At 41.6% G+C, this 20,097-nt stretch overlaps 1 protein-coding gene and 1 long non-coding RNA gene across 2 annotated transcripts; both read left to right on the top strand.

Annotated features, from left to right (window-relative positions):
* The first annotated feature begins 6,008 nt into the window (after positions 1 to 6,008).
* Positions 6,009 to 17,546, top strand: sycp3 (synaptonemal complex protein 3). The gene is made up of 8 exons (XM_039018205.1): positions 6,009 to 6,141; positions 6,266 to 6,338; positions 6,454 to 6,488; positions 6,642 to 6,759; positions 7,510 to 7,609; positions 7,701 to 7,799; positions 8,235 to 8,339; positions 17,493 to 17,546. The coding sequence occupies exons 1-8, from the start codon at positions 6,009 to 6,011 to the stop codon at positions 17,544 to 17,546; spliced, it is 717 nt and encodes a 238-aa protein (XP_038874133.1).
* Positions 17,547 to 18,119: 573 nt separating this feature from the next.
* Positions 18,120 to 19,699, top strand: LOC120066394. Its single transcript, XR_005478762.1, has 3 exons — positions 18,120 to 18,178; positions 18,700 to 18,797; positions 19,175 to 19,699. It is a non-coding gene; the product is annotated as an uncharacterized LOC120066394 (long non-coding RNA).
* Positions 19,700 to 20,097: the final 398 nt, after the last annotated feature.

The raw sequence follows: 20,097 nt of genomic DNA, 5'->3' as shown, positions 1-20,097 counted from the left end.
TGTCTGAATGGAAAGGGCATACTGGGAGTTCTTCCAATGCATCATCAGAATATCAGAGTGCAGCCAGTAAGTCTATTAAGTCTATAAAAATGACAAGCTAATTGAGTCCTGATCAATCACTACTGGTACATTCTCCTTTCTTTATCCAAGTATCTTTTTCAATTTTATTTGAAATAGTAAACAAGTATAGACTTTCTGTTTATGAAGCATGGCTATATGTACAGTACCAGCAGAGATGGGTTGTATTTCTGTTGCATGTATTTGAAATATGTATTTCAATGACTTCTGAGTAATTTGTATTACATGGGGCTGAACTACACTCCAATGTATTTTGTAACGTGATACTTTTGAGAGCTGTAAATTGTATTTTCAAAATACAAAATACTTTTCTATAGCATTTTTTGTATAGTTCGCAATTTTGTGGCCCCCTTTCACCCTGCATTGTTATCAGACGTATGGTACTATGGTGTGATAAGAGTGTCTGATACATTAACTAAATATAAATGTATATGTAAAAATGGGCACTTGTAAAGCATGCTTAGTATTGTTCTAATGAGCTCCGCCAGAAAACAAGGCCAATAATAATACCCAATGTGCTTTGCAGTTCATTTTGGTATGTTAATATCCACATATACATTTTGGTCATTTAGCAGACACTCTTATCTAGCGTGACTTACTCAACCTTGCTTTTATGTTTCAGTGAGTGGTGACGCCTCCTCTGAAGATGGAAGCTCAGTTTCTGATTTACGAGTACATGAATGGCCAACAGAGGAATGCTGGGACTCATTTCTGATGCATCATCAGGATATGATGACTTTGAGTGCAGTTGCTAGTTTCATGGATACCTCTAATGTGACAAGTCAGAAAGGGGAAAGCCAAGAGGATAGACTGAATCATGTCAGCGACAATGCAACAATGTTAGAAAAAATAGACTACACACATCCAGAAGGCAAGGTCAGTACAGGTGCATCAAAGCTGGGACCAAGAGACTGAAAAACAGCTTCTATCTCAAGGCCATCATAATGTTAAATAGCCATCACTAGCTGGCTTCCACCCGGTTACGCAACCCTGCACCTTAGAGGCTGCTGCCCTATTTACATAGACTTGGAATCACTTTAATAACTTTAATAACGTTTAAATAATGTTTACATACTGCTTTACTCATCTCATATGTATATACTGTATTCTATTCTACTATACTTTAGTCAATGCCACCCCCGACATTGCTCGATCTAATATATATTTCTTAATTCCATTATTTTACTTTTATATTTGTGTGTATTGTTGTGAATTGTTAAATACTACTGCACTGTTGGAGCTAGGAACACAAGCATTTCGCTACACTCGCAATAACATCTGCTAAATATGTGTATGTGACCAATAAAATCAAATGGTATTTGAACAAGCCGTAAGAGTAACTGCGTCACATGAGTCGAACGTTTCCAGCTCCACATTTGGGGCAATACGCTCTCTCTAACCGTTCGTCACACTGGTGTCAGAAGTGGGATAGTGCTTGTGGCTGTCGACATTTAAATCAATTGTATTCATTGTATTGTGTATTTACAGTATATGTTGCATGGGGCCGGATGTATTGTATTGGGGAATTATATCTGGTGTTTACTGTATTTCTTATGTGGAGCATTTTCTGTTGATTATGATACTTGTAACTGACTTGCCTTTCATATTGAAGGGATAAATTCAGTTGTGAATTGAATTTGACTGAAAGGACTTGGTCGTGAATCACAGGGCATGGATACTATGGCTGGGGGTAGATGGTTGCCTAAAGCCGGTTTCACATGTCTCGTGCAAGAACAGCTTTGCGCTGGGTGAGACATGGTTTATCAATGGAGGAGGCGCATGCCCAGCAATAATGGCTCCGCCTAGCTCAGAGTTCAAGTTAATTTAACTTTAACCTTGCGCTGCGCCCGACCCCATAGCGTGCTTGGCAGCTTGCACAAATCAAGTGAATGGGACCTAAAGACTCCAATATGGAATTACTACAGGACCCTATGCAGTAGCCTACATACACCGGGAATCAGACTGCTAAGACCTGGCACAACAAAGCTAATAACCCTGTGCTAGAACACTGAAATGCAGAGTTGGCAGTTGCCAGGAGCACCAGAGAGGTGCTGTGCTGGGCCTCCCATGTCATTGATTATTGATGTTTTGAGATTTAAAAGTTGTAATTATTTTTGCCTACTCTTGAGCTGGCTGAAACCATTTTAGAATAACTATATGTTTCTTAATTAAAGTTCACACCAAAACCCCACCTCTTTTGTCAATATGGTGAAACAAACAATGGTCATACATAGGCCTACATTCCTGTTTTGGTATAGGCTTATAATATATTTCAGGCTTACCCATCCAGGTGCACTGTCCATTCAATCAGCAGTCTTACATATGTGTCAGCACTCCGCGCTGCAGCATTGTATTTGGAACACCTAAGAAAAATACAAAAAAGAGAAGGAACTGAGTTTACACAGTCAACTCATTTACACATTATCAGGGGTTCAGCAGCGAAGCTGGTGAAACCCGATTGTATTTGTTGGCGTTCATAATTATTATTACTACTCTTCCGATTCCTCTGGTGGAGGTAGGAAACAATACCTCCACTACGCTGCTCCTCAACACAGTGTGAAGAAGGTGAAAAGTGGAGAAGGTGAAAAGCTTTAGGTTCCTTGGCGTACACATCACTGACAATCTGAAATGGTCCACCCACACAGACAGTGTGGTAAAGAAGGCGCAACAGTGCCTCTTCAACCTCAGGAGGCTGAAGTAACTAATGCACAATTGAGAGCATCCTGTCGGGCTGTATCACTACCTGGTACGGCAACTATACCATCCGCAACCGCAGGGCTCGCCAGAGGGTGGTGCGGTCTGCCCAACGCATCACCGGGGGCACACTGCCTGCCCTCCAGGACACCTACAGCACCCTATGTCACAGGTAGGCCAAAAAGATAATCAAGGACATCAACCACCTAAGCCACGGCCTGTTCACCCTGCTATCATCCAGAAGGCGAGGTAAGTACAGGTGCATCAAAGCTGGGACCGAGAGACTGAAAAACAGCTTCTATCTCAAGGCCATCAGACTTAAATAGCCATCACTAGCCGGCTACCACCCAGTTACTCAGCCCTGCACCTTAGAGGCTGCTTCCCTATGTACACAGACATGGCATCACTGGTCGCTTTAATAATGGAACATTAGTCACTTTAATAATGTTTACATTCTGCTTTACTAATTTTGTATATATATACTATATTCTACTGTATTTATGTCAATGCCACTCGAACATTGCTCGTCCTAATATTTATATATTTCTTAATTACATTTTTTTACTTTTATATTTCTGTGTATTGTTGTGAATTGTTAGATACTACTGCACTGTTGGAGTTCGGAACACAAGCATTTCGCTACACCTGCAATAACATCTGCTAAATATGTGTATGTGACCCAAAAATGTTGATTTCATTTCATTTCTTTCACAAGGCCAAATTAAAATGCAAAATTCCTGTGAAATAGTGAGGCCTAGGAAGCAACCTGGCATGATGGTAAAGGGCCAAATGCCATGCCAATTGGCCATATAGTGGTTCTATAACAAATTCTATAACAGATGCAAACATTGAAAAGTAACGCCCCTCAACCCGTGTGACCTAGAGTCATGAAATTTGGTACATCGGTCCCTCTCCTCATAAGGAACAAAAACCCTAGAATTTTGTGAAAAACACTTAAAACGCTACTCCTCTGGCACCAAATGACCGATCTGCACAAAACTTGATATGTGGCATCTATGGACCAATCTCTCACAAATTACTATTTTGCAAGACAACATCTCAAACCAAATGGCCTCTACTGACCAATAAATATTAATGTGGGTGTGGTCTACACATGTTCCAAACACTGTCAAAACTCAACATATCTAAGCCCATTCAGATCAAATCAAATCAAACGTATTTATAAAGCCCTTCTTAGATCAGCTGATATCTCAAAGTGCTGTACAGAAACCCAGCCTAAAACCCCAAACAGCTAGCAATGCAGGTGTAGAAGCACGGAGGCTAGGAAAAACTCCCTAGAAAGGCCAAAACCTAGGAAGAAACCTAGAGAGGAACCAGGCTATAAGGGGTGGCACGGCCCTCTTCTGGCTGTGCCGGGTGGAGATTATAACAGAACATGGCCAAGATGTTCAAATGTTCATAAATTACCAGCATGGTCAAATAATAATAATCACAGTAGTTGTCGAGGGTGCAACAGGTCAGCACCTCAGGAGTAAATGTCAGCTGGCTTTTCATAGCCGATCATTTGAGAGCATCTCTACCGCTCCTGCTGTCTCTAGAGAGTTGAAAACAGCAGGTCTGGGACAGGTAGCATGTCCGGTGAACAGGTCAGGGTTCCATAGCCACAGGCAGAACAGTTGGAACTGGAGCAGCAGCACGGCCAGGTGGACTGGGGACAGCAAGAAGTCATCATGCCAGGTAGTCCTGAGGCATGGTCCTAGGGCTCAGGTCCTCCTAGAGAGAGAAAGAAAGAAAGATAGAATTAGAGAGAGCATACTTAAATTCACACAGGACACCGGATAAGACAGGAGAAATACTCCAGATATAACAGACTGACCCTAGCCCCCCGACACATAAACTACTGCAGCATAAATACTGGAGGCTGAGACAGGAGGGGTCAGGAGACACTGTGGCCCCATCCGATGATACCCCCAGACAGGGCCAAACAGGCAGGATATAACCCCACCCACTTTGCCAAAGCACAGCCCCCACACCACTAGAGGGATATCTTCAACCACCAACTTACCATCCTGAGACAAGGCCGAGTATAGCCGATTATAGATCAACCACACGGTGGCGCTATAACGGGCCCATGTTTATATCTCAATCTTTTTGACTCAGAGTGATGAAATTTGGCAAAAATGCTCAAGGATATGAGTCTAGCTACCCTATAGTTTTTGTTTGGCCACATGGTGACGTTGTTAGACAGGACAAATCATTCACACAAGCTCATTGGCTCATACCGGCTATATCGTTTGCGCAAGAGTCTTGGAAAATATTGTGTTTGAAGATGTGCATCAATAGATGCTGTATGCCAAATTTGGTGCAGATTCTGTAGATGAATACGTTTTAAAGTAATCGATATCCTTAAATGGTCCACAATACATCAAAATAATATTATCTTGCATGATCAGTTTGATTTTGAGTTCTGATATTTGAAGGAAAAAATTAACAGCACACTGCTCTTGATAGTAACACTGAACTTTAATAAGCTTACGTATCGGCCTCACGGCCTTCGTCGGATCTTTTGACGAAGGACGAAGGCCGCGAGGCCGATACGTAAGCTTATTAAGTTAAGTTCATTGTTACTATCAAGAGCAGTGTGCTGTTTCCTTTTTCCTTCATCTTGTTCAACTGTTACCATGCACCCGCAAAAAAAGATTGCTCAGATGTGCAAGTGCCTTTTGAATTTGGAGTTCTGATATTTGGCAAGCCTGGTAAACAGTACTGATGTAACTTGTTATAGGGAAATGTGTCAAATTGTGGCATTGCTGCTTGCAGCTACTGTATATTTGATCCCTGTACTCTTCTAGCTAGCCTAGATAGGACTACAAGATCTGGATTTGAGTGTCTTTGAAGTCTGGTTTAGGTCGTCCTGTCTCTTAAGATTTCATAGCAAGCTCGTGCTATCGTGGCGCGAAATCCTGGAGAACCAATTATATTTTCCTTGGCGGGAACAGACCAGCAGGAACATCAAATACAGTTTACTTTAGAGACTCTGTGGTAACGTTACAGCAGTAACCATAACGTAGACTGACCGACGACTGTTAAAACATATACAGTATTAGCAACTGATAAACATTTGACTTATGTCGAAATTACAGTAGGTTATAGCGGTAGCAGTGACTAGTACTCGTCCTCACTTAATTTAAACGTTGACGTAAATTAACAGTAGTTAGCTAGTCTAGTGTGTTCCTTAGATTTTTGGCTAGAATAACACACGTCCGGTACTGTTAATGGCCTCCACTGGGAGAAAACAGTCAAAGAAAACGAAGCATGCAGAAGACTCAACTGACTTAAAATCGTTTGATTTCGCACTTGAGGACGAAAAGACAGAACTGAGTTGTTCAGAGGATGACATCCGAGAAGGTATCTAGCTAGCTAACTGACGTTAGCTTTGCAAAGGCAATTGGTTTTCTGATCCCATTTGGGCTAGCTAGCTAATTTACCGTATGTGGTATCTTATCACCTTCATCTCTGCCAATGTCCATAGATGAAACTCCTGTTGTTGACAAGATGGCCAAGAAAAGGTCATTTGAGGAAGATGATCTAAAAGTTGGAGTGGGGTAAGTTATAAAGTTGGCTAACATAAACTAAGCTTCATACCAGCAACGGCCTGTTATAATCGTCAAATTGAGCCTTCATTCTTTTAATTGTTTATTGAATCTTGGCATTCCCTAGGAACGAGGTACAAACCATGTTGGAGAGATTTGGAGGCAAGTTTATCACAATGTGATTTATTTTAGCTAGCCAATAGCTATATATTGAATACTCTAAAATAACTGTTGGTTAAGGTTGTCGTAACCAAAGGTAGGCGTATGCTATGTTCTTTAATAAATGTTTGTCTCAAATTAGTATTTGTTTCATAGCTGATATAAGCAAAGCCATGCAGGCCAAGAGGAAACGTTTAGAGACCTTCACCAAGAGCACACTGAAGGGCAGCAATCAGAAACTGGAGCAGCTGTGGAATACCCAGTATGCACAAAGGTAACAACACCTGCTGAGACCAGAGATCGTGTGAGGCAGTGTCAGCCCTCCTTCACCTCAGCAACACCTCCTGGCATTGAATATAGGCTGTATCACAACCGGCAGTGATTGGGAGTCCCATAGGGCAGCGCACAATTGGCCCAGCGTCATCCGGGTTTGGCCGGTGTAGGCCATCATTGTAAAGAAGAATTTGTTCTTAACTGACTTGCCTAGTTAAATAAAGGTTAAATAAAAATATATATAAAATGTACACACAGATGGCACCCAGTTTGTCATATACATTACGTGAAAAAAATTGTCCGAAAATATTGTCTGCATTCTTTGTTTAGCAAGGTTCTTTATTCAGATGGAGCTGAAGAATACAAAGGTACCAATCAGAAGTATACTTTCTACCTGAAAGTTTTGCTTTGTTTTCGTTAAAATCACCATGAACACTGCCAGTTGAATTTTTGTGTCAATGTTTTTGGATCACCTTTGAAACAATATGCATGCTCTCAAATCAAGCTCCCAGACTCCAGCAACAACAACAAAACTAAGAATATAATTATGTTTGGGTGCATTGTAGGGTACGTCAATCACTACACATGGCAGGTGACATTTGATATCACTGTAGTGGCCAAAATCCTATCCCAGACACCATTTTATTGCCATTAGTTTACACATTTATTAGCCTACATCTGATGTTTGCTTTGCACTTTGTCATTTGTCTTGGGTAACGGTGAAAACTTTGTCTACTGGGTGTTTTTGCAGGCAGAAGCTGACTCAGGAGTACTCACAGCAGGTGTCATCTGTGCTGCAGCAATGGGAGATTGATGCACAGAAATCAGAGGATCAGGAGGAAAAATTGAATGTCAGTGCTACTCTGTATACTGATAATGCAACTTTTTCGGGACTCACATACAGTATACAGCTAAAATGTATCATTATCTTTTCCACTATAGAACTTGTTTCGCCAGCAACAAAAACTGTTCCAGCAGGCTAGAGTGGTGCAAAGCCAGAAACTGAAAACCATCAAAGAGCTATACGAGCAGTTCATTAAGGCGAGTCCCAGATGACAGTTTTCTCATACAATGTTTGGCAGGTGCAAATGCTCCCAAAGACACTGATCCATAGCTGGAATTCCATCATTACAGATGAGGAATTTTACACAACTTTTTAACAAGTGTTTTTGATTTGCACATCAGTATGGTACTTAATTTATAAATCGGCTGTCCTGTGGCATTCGCTAGATGACTTCTCCGTCAGGTTTGTTTTCTGTATTTACGGGTCATGAGACACATGCTACGGGAGTACCAATTTCAAAATTACGCGTCAACTCGCTGCTGTTCTACAACACACTATTGTACAAATCAAAACACTTATCAAATTGAAGTGCAAAAAAAACGCTATTTGGAATGATTCAATTTCAACAGATCTTTCTATCAAGTTAATCAAAATAATTGAAACTCTTGGGTTTGTCATAATGTCTTTTTAAGAACATGGAGGAGATGGAGAAGAGCCATGAGACCTTCTTGCAGGGGGCACAGGTGGAGCTGAAGAAGGAGATGGCAGTGTTGCAGAAGAAAGTTATGATGGACACTGTGAGTTACGCAATGTCAATCGCATTTACAGTTTTTGAAAAATTGTACACTCATGACAAAATTATGTTAAGTTCAGCTAATTGGCTTGGCTCAAAGCTAGCAAACGGTCAAAAATAATTAATGGATAAAGTGACACCAGCTGTCATGACATTTTTTATTTGATTATTTTCACGTCGTGTAGCCTTCATGTCTGAGGGTTAATTAAAGTAAATTGAAACCGCTTATTAATTTATGATGGAAGTTATGTTGCGTCCAACTCCTACTCATTTCTAGCTACCACTGAGTTATGGCAAGAAGAATGGCGCTGAAGGAGATGGCTGCCGTTTTACGATCCCGTAACCAATTGTGCTATTGTGTATGTTTTTTTCACGTTATTTGTAACTTACTTTGTACAATAAGGATTTACTTCAGACGCCCGACAAGGCCCTCATCCCTGTCATTCGCAGGACAAAGAGACGGAGGTATCGAGGACGAAGGTCTGGGTGCCTTGTAAGGATCCGTCGCCGAGAGGGTATCTTTACCATCGATCCTATTAGCCAACGTACAATCAATCGATAATAAAATAGACGAACTACGATCATGTATATCCTACCAATGGGACATTAAAAACTGTATTATCTTATGTTTCACCGAGTCGTGGCTGAACGACGACATGAATATCATACAGCTGGCGTGTTTTAAGCTTTTTCGGAGAGGATAGAACAGCGGCCTCTGATAAGACGAGGGGTGGCGTCTATGTATATTTGTAAACAACAGCTGGTGCACAAAGTTAGGGGAAGGGGGTATATCTGACCTCCATCATCTAGGACGTGACAATGGTTAATCAAATCTCCCCATTTATGCCAATTTTTTTGCTCAGTTTTGCAGGCCTTCTCATACAGCTGCAACTGTATATGCATTCGTAAATCATGACCTTTCTTGAGTTGGGCTCTGGGATGGTCCAACTGTTGAGAATCTGAGTCTATGGTTGTTGTGGGGGAAAGGGGTTGAGTGTGTATCCCACAACTGTTACGAGGGAGTAAAATATGTTAGGGACAATATAGGATGATTCACAATAATTGTTTGCTAATATAATAATTGCTTGCCATAATGTAATTTTGGTAATGGCGAGACTGGTGAGAGGTAAAAATCCTTCACATAAATTGCCTACATTACTCCAAATATTATTAGCTAATTATGGAAAATAAGAAACAGGATTTTATATTTAATTTGAATGGCTATATATAATACAAATACAGTTGAAGTCGGATGTTTACATACACCTTAGCCAAATACATTTAAACTCAGTTTTTCACAATTCCTGACATTTAATCCTTGTAAAAATTCCCTGTCTTAGGTCAGTTATGATCACCACTTTATTTTAAGAATGTGGATTGTCAGAATAATAGTAGAGAGAATGATTTATTTCAGCTTTTATTTCTTATTACATTCCCAGTGGGTCAGAAGTTTACATACACTCAATTAGTATTTGGTAGCATTGCCTTTAAATTGTTTAGCTTGGGTCAAATGTTTCGGGTAACCTTCCACAAGCTTCTCACTAAGTTGGGTGAATTTTGGCCCATTCCTCCTGACAGAGCTGGTGTAACTGAGTCAGGTTTGTAGGCCTCCTTGCTTGCACACGCTTTTTCAGTTCTGCCCACATATTTTCTATGGGATTGAGGTTAGGGCTTTGTGATGGCCACTCCAATACCTTGACTTTGTTGTCCTTAAGCCATTTTGCAACAACTTTGGAAGTATGCTTGGCGTCATTGTCCATTTGGAAGACCTATTTGCGACCAAGCTTTAACTTCCTGACTGATGTTTATCCTCGACTTCGGCGATGTCATTTACAAAATAGCCTCCAACACCCTACTCAACAAATTGGATGCAGTCTATCACAGTGCCATCCGTTTTGTCACCAAAGCCCCATATACTACCCACCACTGCGAACTGTACGCTCTCGTTGGCTGGCCCTCGCTTCATACTCGTCGCCAAACCCACTGGCTCCAGGTCATCTACAAGACCCTGCTAGGTAAAGTCCTGCCTTATCTCTGCTCGCTGGTCACCATAGCAGCACCCACCCGTAGCACGCGTTCCAGCAGGTATATCTCACTTGACACCCCCAAAGCCAATTCCTCCTTTGGCCACCTCTCCTTCCAGTTCTCTGCTGCCATTGACTGGAACAAACTACAAAAATCTCTGAAACTGGAAACACTTATCTCCCTCACTAGCTTTAAGCACCAGCTGTCAGAGCAGCTCACAGATCACTGCACCTGTACATAGCCCAAACAACTACCTCTCCCCCTACTGTATTTATTTATTTATTTTGCTCCTTTGCACCCCAGTATTTCTACTTTGCACCCTCATCTACTGTCAAATCTACCATTCCAGTGTTTTAATTGCTATATTGTATTTACTTCGCCACCATGGCCTATTTATTGCCTTTACCTCCCTTATCTCACCTCATTTGCTCACATTGTATATAGACTTATTTTTCTACTGTATTATTGACTGTATCTTTTTTACTCCATGTGTAACTCTGTGTTGTTATATGTGTCGAACTGCTTTGCTTTATCTTGGCCAGGTCACAGTTGTAAATGAGAACTTGTTCTCAACTTGCCTACCTGGTTAAATTTTTATTTTTATGTTGCTTCAATATATCCACACAATTGTCCTTCCTCATGATGCCATCTATTTTGTGAAGTGCACCAGTCCTTTATGCAGCAAAGCACCCCCACAACATGATGCTGCCACCCCTGTTCTTCATGGTTGGGATGGTGTTCTTCGGCTTGAAAGCCTCCCCCTTTTTCCTCCAAACATAACAATGGTCATTATGGCCAAACAGTTCTATTTTTGTTTCATCAGGCCAGACATTGCTCCAAAAAGTACGATCTTTGTCCCCATGTGCAGTTGCAAACCGTAGTCTGGCTTTTTTATGGCGGTTTTGGAGCAGTGGCTTCTTCCTTGCTGAGCGGCCTTTCAGGTTATGTCAATATAGGACTCGTTTTACTGTGGATATAGATACTTTTGTACCTGTTTCCTCCAGCATCTTCACAAGGTCCTTTGCTGGTGTTCTTCGGCTTGAAAGCCTCCCCCTTTTTCCTCCAAACATAACAATGGTCATTATGGCCAAACAGTTCTATTTTTGTTTCATCAGGCCAGACATTGCTCCAAAAAGTACGATCTTTGTCCCCATGTGCAGTTGCAAACCGTAGTCTGGCTTTTTTATGGCGGTTTTGGAGCAGTGGCTTCTTCCTTGCTGAGCGGCCTTTCAGGTTATGTCAATATAGGACTCGTTTTACTGTGGATATAGATACTTTTGTACCTGTTTCCTCCAGCATCTTCACAAGGTCCTTTGCTGTTGTTCTGGGATTGAATTGCACTCTTCGCACCAAAGTACATTCATCTCTAGGAGACAGAACGCGTCTCCTTCCCGAGCGTTATGACGGCTGCGTGGTCCCATGGTGTTTATACTTGCATACTATTGTTTGTACAGATGAACGTGGTACCTTCAGGCGTTTGGAAATTGTTCCGAAGGATAAACCAGACTTGTGGAGGTCTACAATCTGAGGTCTTGGCTGATTTTCTTTGATTTTCCCATGATGTCAAGCAAAGAGGCACTGAGTTTGAAGGTAGGCCTTGAAATACATCCACAGGTACACCTCCAATTGACTCAAATTATGTCAATTAGCCTATCAGAAGCTTCTAAAGCCATGACATCATTTTCCATGCTGTTTAAAGGCACAGTAACCTTCTGACCCACTGGAATTGTGATACAGTGAATTATAAGTGAAATAATTGTTTGAAAAATGACTTGTCATGCACAAAGTAGATGTCCTAACCGACTTGCCAAAACTATAGTTTGTTATCAAGAAATTTGTGGAGTGGTTGAAAAACAAGTTTTAATGACTCCAACCTACAGTGGGGCAAAAGTATTTAGTCAGCCACCAATTGTGCAAGTTCTCCCACTTAAAAAGATGAGAGAGGCCTGTAATTTTCATCATCATTTTCACACTTCAACTATGACAGACAAAATGAGAAAGAAAATCACATTGTAGGATTTTTAATGAATTTATTTGCAAATTATGGTGGAAAATAAGTATTTGGTCACCTACAAACAAGGAAGATTTCTGGCTCTCACAGACCTGTAACTTCTTCTTTAAGAGGCTCCTCTGTCCTCCACTCGTTACCTGTATTAATGGCACCTGTTTGAACTTGTTATCAGTATAAAAGACACCTGTCCACAACCTCAAACAGTCACACTCCAAACTCCATTTGCACAACAGCATGTGAAATTTATTGTCAATCAGTGTTGCTTCCTAAGTGGACAGTTTGATTTCACAGAAGTGTGATTGACTTGGAGTTACATTGTGTTGTTTAAGTGTTCCCTTTATTTTTTTGAGCAGTGTATTTCTCCCATGGGCGAAGAAATTCAAGAAGGGGTGATTATGATCACCAGTCCTTATGAGTAATTTTGATCCAAATGTGCAAATTGTCCAAACAGATTAGATGGATTATTTGAAATATGTTATTGGACAATAAACAGATATGGCTTTTTAACCTATACGGTCCAAATAATGATGATCCAAGCTTCTTTGAAAATATATCTAAGAATTTATCAAGTCTACAAGCAACACTAGACTCTATTATTATGGTGGGGGATTTACTGGTGTTTTGCGGGTACTATTTAATGAAGCTGCCAGTTGAGGACTTGTGAGGCGTCTTTCTCAAACTAGACACGAATGTACTTGCTCAGTTGTGCACCAGGGCCTCCCACTCCTCCTTCTATTCTGGTTAGAGCCAGTTTGCGCTTTTCTGTGAAGGGAGTAGTACACAGCGTTGTACGAGATCTTCAGTTTCTTGGCAATTTCTCCTGTGGAATAGCCTTAATTTCTCAGAACAAGAATAGACTGACGAGTTTCAGGAGAAAGTTATTTGTTTTTGGCCATTTTGAGCCTGTAATCGAACCCACAAATGCTGATGCTCCAGATACTCAACTAGTCTAAAGAAGGCCAGTTTTATTGCTTCTTTAATCAACAGAAAGGTTTTCAGCCATGCTAACATAATTGCAAAAGGGTTTTCTAATCATCAATTATCCTTTTAAAATAATAAACTTAGATTAGCTAACACAACATGCCATTGGATCACAGGAGTGATGGTTGCTGATAATGGGCCTATGTAGATATTCCATTTAAAAATCAGCCGTTTCCAGCTACAATAGTCATTTACAACATTAACAATGTCTACACTGTATTTCTGATCAATTTGATATTTTAATGGACAAAAACTGTGCTTTTCTTTCAAAAACAAGGACATTTCTAAGTGACCCCAAACTTTTGAATGGTAGTGTATATTTACCCCCAAAATATATGGGGGTTTGGAAATAATGCAGACAATTACATTGATGGAAGCAACAATCTATCCGTAATATTAAAGCTGATCCACCCCTTAAAAAAAATTAAGTCTAAGGAAGTCTCGAGGTTTTGCTCGCCTGAGGTAGATTATCTCATGATAAGCTGTAGACCACACTATTTACCAAGAGTTTATCTGTATTTTTTGTAGCTGCCTATATACCACCACAAACCGATGCTGGCACTAAGGCTGCACTCAATGACCTGTATACCGCCATAAGCAAACAGGAAAACACTCATCCAGAGGCGACGCTCCTAGTGGCATGGGACTTTAATGCAGGGAAACTCAAATCCGTTTTACCTCATTTCTACCAGCATGTTAAATGTGCAACCAGAGGGGGAAAAACTCTAGACCACCTTTACTCCACGCACAGAGACACGTACAAAGCTCTCCCTCGTTCTCCATTTGGCAAATCTGACCATAATTCTATCCTCCTGCTTACGAGCAAAAACTAAAGCAGGAAGCACCAGTGACTTGGTCAATAAGAAAGTGGTCAGATGAAGCAGATGCTAAGCTACAGGACTGTTTTGCTAGCACAGACTGGAATATGTTCCAGGATTCTTTCGATGGCATTGAGGAGTACACCACATCAATAAGTGCATCGACGACATCGTCCCCACAGTGACTGTACATACATACCTCAACCAGAAGCCATGGATTACAGGCAAGATCCTCACTGAGCTAAAGGGTAGACCTGTCTCTTTCAAGGAGCGGGACTCTAACCCGGAAGCTTATAAGAAATCCTGCTATGCCCTCCTACGAACCATCAAACGGGCAAAGCGTCAATACAGGAATAAGATCGAATCATACTACACCGGCTGTGACGCTTGTCAGATGTGGCAGGGCTTGCAAACTATTACAGACTACAAAGGGAAGCACAGCTGCGAGCTACCCAGTGACACGAGCCTACCAGACGAGCTAAATTACTTCTATGCTCGCTTCGAGGCAAGTAACACTGAAGCATGCATGAAAGCATCAGCTGTTCCAGACGACTGTGTGATCACGCTCTCCGTAGCCGATGTGAGTAAGACCTTTAAACAGGTCAACATTCACAAGGCCGCAGGGCCAGACGGATTAGCAGAAGGTGTGCTCCGGGCATGTGCTGACCAACTGGCAAGTGTCTTCACTGACATTTTCAACATGTCCCTGATTGAGTCTGTAATATCAACATGTTTCAAGCAGACTACCATAGTCCCTGTGCCCAAGAACACTAAGGTAACCTGCCTAAATGACACTGACCCGTAGCACTCACGTCTGTAGCCATGAAGTGCTTTGAAAGGCTGGTCATGGCTCACATAAACACCAATTATCCCAGAAACCCTAGGCCCACTCCAATTTGCATACTGCCCCAACAGATCCACAGATGATGCAATTGCTATTGCTCTCAACACTGCCCTTTCCCACCTGGACAAAATGAACACCTATGAGAGAATGCTATTCATTGACTAGAGCTCAGCGTTCAACACCATAGTGCCTTCAACGCTCATCACTAAGCTAAGGACCGTGGGACTAAACACCTCCCTCTGCAACTGGATCCTGGACTTCCTGACGGGCTGCCCCCAGGTGATATGGGTAGGCAACAACACATCAGCCACGCTGATCCTCAACACTAGGGGCCCCTCAGGGGTGCAGGCTCAGTCCCCTCCTGTACTCCCTGTTCACTCATGACTGCATGGCCAGGCACGACTCCAACACCATCATCAAGTGGTAGGCCTGATCACCAACAACGATGAGACAGCCTAAAGGGAGGAGGTTCGAGACCTGGCCGTGTGGTGCCAGGGCAACAACCTCTCCCTCAATGTGATCAAGACCAAAGGAGATGATTGTGGACAACAGGAAAAGGAGAACCGAGCACGCCCCCATTCTCATCGACGGAGCTGTAGTGGAGCAGATTGAGAGCTTCAGGTTCCTTGGTGTCCATATCACCAACAAACTATCATGGTCCAAACACACTAAGACAGTCGTGAAGAGGGCACGACAAAGCCTATTCACCCTCAGGAGACTGGCCTCAGATCCTCAAAAGGTTCTACAGCTGCACCAGCGAGTGCATCCTGACTGGTTGCATCACTGCCTGGTATGGCAACTGCTCGGCCTCTGACCGCAAGGCACTACAGAGGGTAGTGCGTAAGGCCCAGTACATCACTGGGGCCAAGCTTGCTGCCATCCAGGACCTCTATACCAGGTGGTGTTAGAGGAAGGCCCTAAAAATAGTCAAATACTCCAGCCACCCTAGTCATAGACTGTTCTCTCTGCTACCGCACGGCAAGCGGTCCCGGAGCGCCAAGTACCCACAAGCCATAAGTCTCCTGAACAGCTAATCAAATGGCTACCCCAGACCCCTCTTTTACGCTGCTGCTACTCTCTGTTTATTATCTATGCATAGTCACTTTAACTCTACCTACATGTACATATTACCTCAATTACCTCGACTAACCGGTGCCGCTGCACATTGACTCTGTATCGGTACCCCCTCTATATAGCCTCGCTATTGTTATTTTACTGCTGCTGTTTAATTATTTGTTACTTTTATTTTCCATTTACTTAACACTTATTTTTCTTAACTTCTTAAAGCGTTGTTGGTTAAGGGCTTGTAAGTAACCATTTCACTATAAGGTTGTACTTACTTACTGACTTTGTTGTCCCCATGGGGAAATTGTGTTGCAGTGTCATGTACACGTTTAAAGTGGCGTTTAAATACAAAACAAAATTGACAATACAACTTTCATAACAGTTACATACCAATAAAACCTTCTTTTTTTAAGACGAGCCTGCTGGCCTTACTGAGTCAATAGGAAAATTAGCCCGAGCTACTTAGGAGGGATATCACACCTGGCACAAATGATTGTCTTGTTCTGTTTTTCCTGCTGAGGGGTGCCCTATACCTGTGCCCAGAGGGGAGTAGTTCAAAGTCTGGGTACAGGGGGTGGCTTGGGTCTAAAATTATTTTGTGAGCCCTGCGGAGGGCCCTGACCTTAAAGATCTCATCCAGGCCTGTCTGTTTGACTCCTAGTACCTTGCTTGCTGTGGTGATAATCCTTCTCAGCATATTTCTCTGGCTGACAGTGGCATTGCCAAACCAACAAACAATACAAAAAGTTAAAATACTCTCAATGAAAGATTTGTAAAACAGAGTCAGTATAGTACAGTCTACATTAAAAGATCCCAGTATTTTGAGAAAGTACAGTCTCTGTTGGCTCTTTTTGTAGATCAGGTCTGTACATTTACTCCACTGACAATTATTGTCCAAGAGGACACCCAGGTATTTGTATTCCTCTACAATCTCTATATTCTGACCTCTGATAGATGTTGCAGAGGTAGGTGTTGTACACTTCCTGAAGTCTATGCACATCTATTTGGTCTTGTTGGTATTGAGGACCAAGTGTGATTCCTCACACCACTCTACAAAGTCATCTAGGACCGGGCCATGATGTTCCTCGTCATCATGCAACAGGCTGATCAAGGCAGTGTCATCAGCGAACTTAACGAGGTGTCTGTCAGAATGGGAACTAGTACAACTATTAGTGTACAGGAGTGGGGACAAAACACATCCCTGAGGAGCGCCTGTGTTGGTATTGCGTAAGTCCGACACGTGGGGACCTATTTTGACTCGCTGTGGGCGTTGGCTCAGGAAGTCCAACAGCCACAAAAAGTATTCGGCGCATGTGACGAATACAATTTTATTCAATGTTTTTATTTTAAAAAATCTGTAATGGTTTCCCATTGGTCACTTGAGTGTTATAACCCATCTCTCTCTGTCCACAGCAACAGCAGGAGATGGCCACTGTCCGCAAGTCTCTTCAGTCTATGCTGTTCTAGAGGAAGTTTAATCTGATGTTACCATGTCAATAGCCTCTACAGTCAAACCGCTAAGGGTTTTTACAATTCGAGAGTTCACGACAATTAGACACTGGAAATGAAAGACAGAGATAAGGTTTTCAAAGTCTGATATCTGTTTGTATATTTGCATGCTGTATTTATTCATTAACATGTTGCTTATTCGTATATTTATTTGCCAGTTGATCTGCTATTGTATACTTACCTGTATGTTTATCTTCTGTTTCATAAAACAATTTGCTCTAAACAATACAATTTTGTTTTTATTAAAGCCATTATAAGTAGCAGTTATTTTTTATAATGGACTGAAGTATTTTCTGATTTGTCAAGGCAGACAACAATAACAAAACTTTGATCCACTCTGTGTGCTTTTACATTTTTGCCTCTTGTTTTTTTCTCCAAACATTGATGTATTCTTTTTTATATTTACACAATGTTGGGGCTGTACAGTATGTTGGTTGTAATGTAATAGACTATCAAATCACCAGTACATCCCTGCAAATAGGTGGCAATAATGTACCAATAACTGAGCTGGGCATGTAAACAAACCCACAAGGAAGAAGACACTTCACTTACTGGATAGGATTGCAGGGACTGTTATTAGGCAAAAATGGGTAAGATTTGTTGCTACCTTTTTTAGTGTGTCATACTTTTGTTACGTTTCTCATGAAATCAATGTTTAGCTACTGATTAGTTTCCATCAGCCAATGTTTGCTCTGTGTTAGCATTTAAAGAGCTAGGTAGGATGTGGTAAATTTACAATTTCCTATGAATACAGTTCAAATTATTTGGGTGTTCTTTGAGTTAAACCAGATGAACGTTTGCTATCCAGGGAATGTGTAAGACAGATGTCGCTGTATACTAGCTACTTCAATGACCTCTGTCTCCTCGTATTGCATTGTTATTCAGGAAAATAACTTGCTGACCCGTGAAAGTGAATGCATACCAGACAATGCTATTATAGCTAGGCCTTTAGTAATATGCATTGACCAGACCTGACATTTGTATTTTGTCCTTTGAAGTTATGTCTGTATAGTTTGATCAATGTAATGAGTAAAGTATGACTACTATACTTTTATCTATCCCTCCTGCCATGTTAAATCTCCGATCTCTTTTCTGGCCTGTTTTGCACCAGGAAAATTAGGATACTGATCCTGTGGTTGGATGGAGCTGGGAAAAAAACTACAATTCTTTACAGACTTCTAGTTGGGGAGGTCGTCACCACTATAACCAGTGAGTGAAAATATTCAACTTATTCTCAGTGCTGAGTAACATACTCAAACTCAAACTGATGTGCGTAACTTTGCATGCCAATACAATGGTATGTCTTGCAACATATATATTTGTTACTGAAATGGCTCAAGCTACTGGTCTGCCCCCACCCAGCCATTTGCTTCAACATGGAAACGGTAACATACAAGGATCTGACATTCCAGGTGTGGGATCTTGGAGGGCAGACCAGTATTAGGTTGCAAGATATTCCTGACTTATTTATTGTAGCATATGTCTCACACATCTGAAGTTTGCAACTGTCAGCGGTCAGTTTGTCAAGAGTCAACCAACAAATGTATTGGTTACACTGTTTCTTCTTGCATCTCTCTCTGTTTCAGGCCTTACTGGCGCTGCTACTACTCCAAAACCGATGCTGTTATCTATGTAGTGGACAGCAGTGACCAGGACGGGATGGGAATTTCCAAGTCTGAACTGGTGGCTATGCTTGAGATATCCCAATCTGCTCCTTATACCATCACGGTCACCTAATCATCCCCAGCTTACAATTGGCTCATTCATCCCCCATCCTCTTCCCTGTAACTATTCCCTAGGTTGTTGCTGTAAATGACAATGTGTTCTCAGTCAACTTACCTGGTAAAATAAAAAAGGAATTTGGCTTTAGGAGCTTGTATATGTTTACTGGTACCATGGCTCACACTTATCTTCTTATCCATTAGTCTAATTTATCAGGCTGTAATACACAATGAATTGGTATATACAGCCTGAAATGAATGAAAATAGTGTAAATGTTCCTTACAAGCCAGAATGTTGAATACAAATATATATTTGAACTTACTCTGCCGGATGTCTGTGCGGTTTGACCGTAAGCCACTTGAAATCTGCTAAATTGCAAATAAACTCAGCAAAAAAAGAAACATCCTCAATGTCAACTGTTATTTTCAGCAAACTTAACATGTAAATATTTGTATGAACATAACGAGATTCAACAAATGAGACATAAACTGAACAAGTTCCACAGACATGTGACTAACAGAAATGGAATAATGTGTCCCTGAACAAAGGGGTGGTCAAAATCAAAAGTAACAGTCAGTATCTGATGTGGCCACCAGCTACATTAAGTACTGCAGTGCATCTCCTCAAGGACTGCACCAGGTTTGCCAGTTCTTGCTGTGAGATGTTACCCCACTCTTCCACCAAGGCACCTGCAAGTTCCCGGACATTTCTGGGGGGAATGGCCCTAGCCCTCACCCTCCGATCCAACAGGTCCCAGACGTGCTCAATGGGATTGAGATCCGGTCTC

This window comes from Salvelinus namaycush, chromosome 21 (assembly GCF_016432855.1).
Source record: "Salvelinus namaycush isolate Seneca chromosome 21, SaNama_1.0, whole genome shotgun sequence".
In the NCBI taxonomy this organism is placed as follows: Eukaryota; Metazoa; Chordata; class Actinopteri; order Salmoniformes; family Salmonidae; genus Salvelinus; species Salvelinus namaycush.
This window is presented reverse-complemented; position numbering and strand designations above follow the sequence as displayed.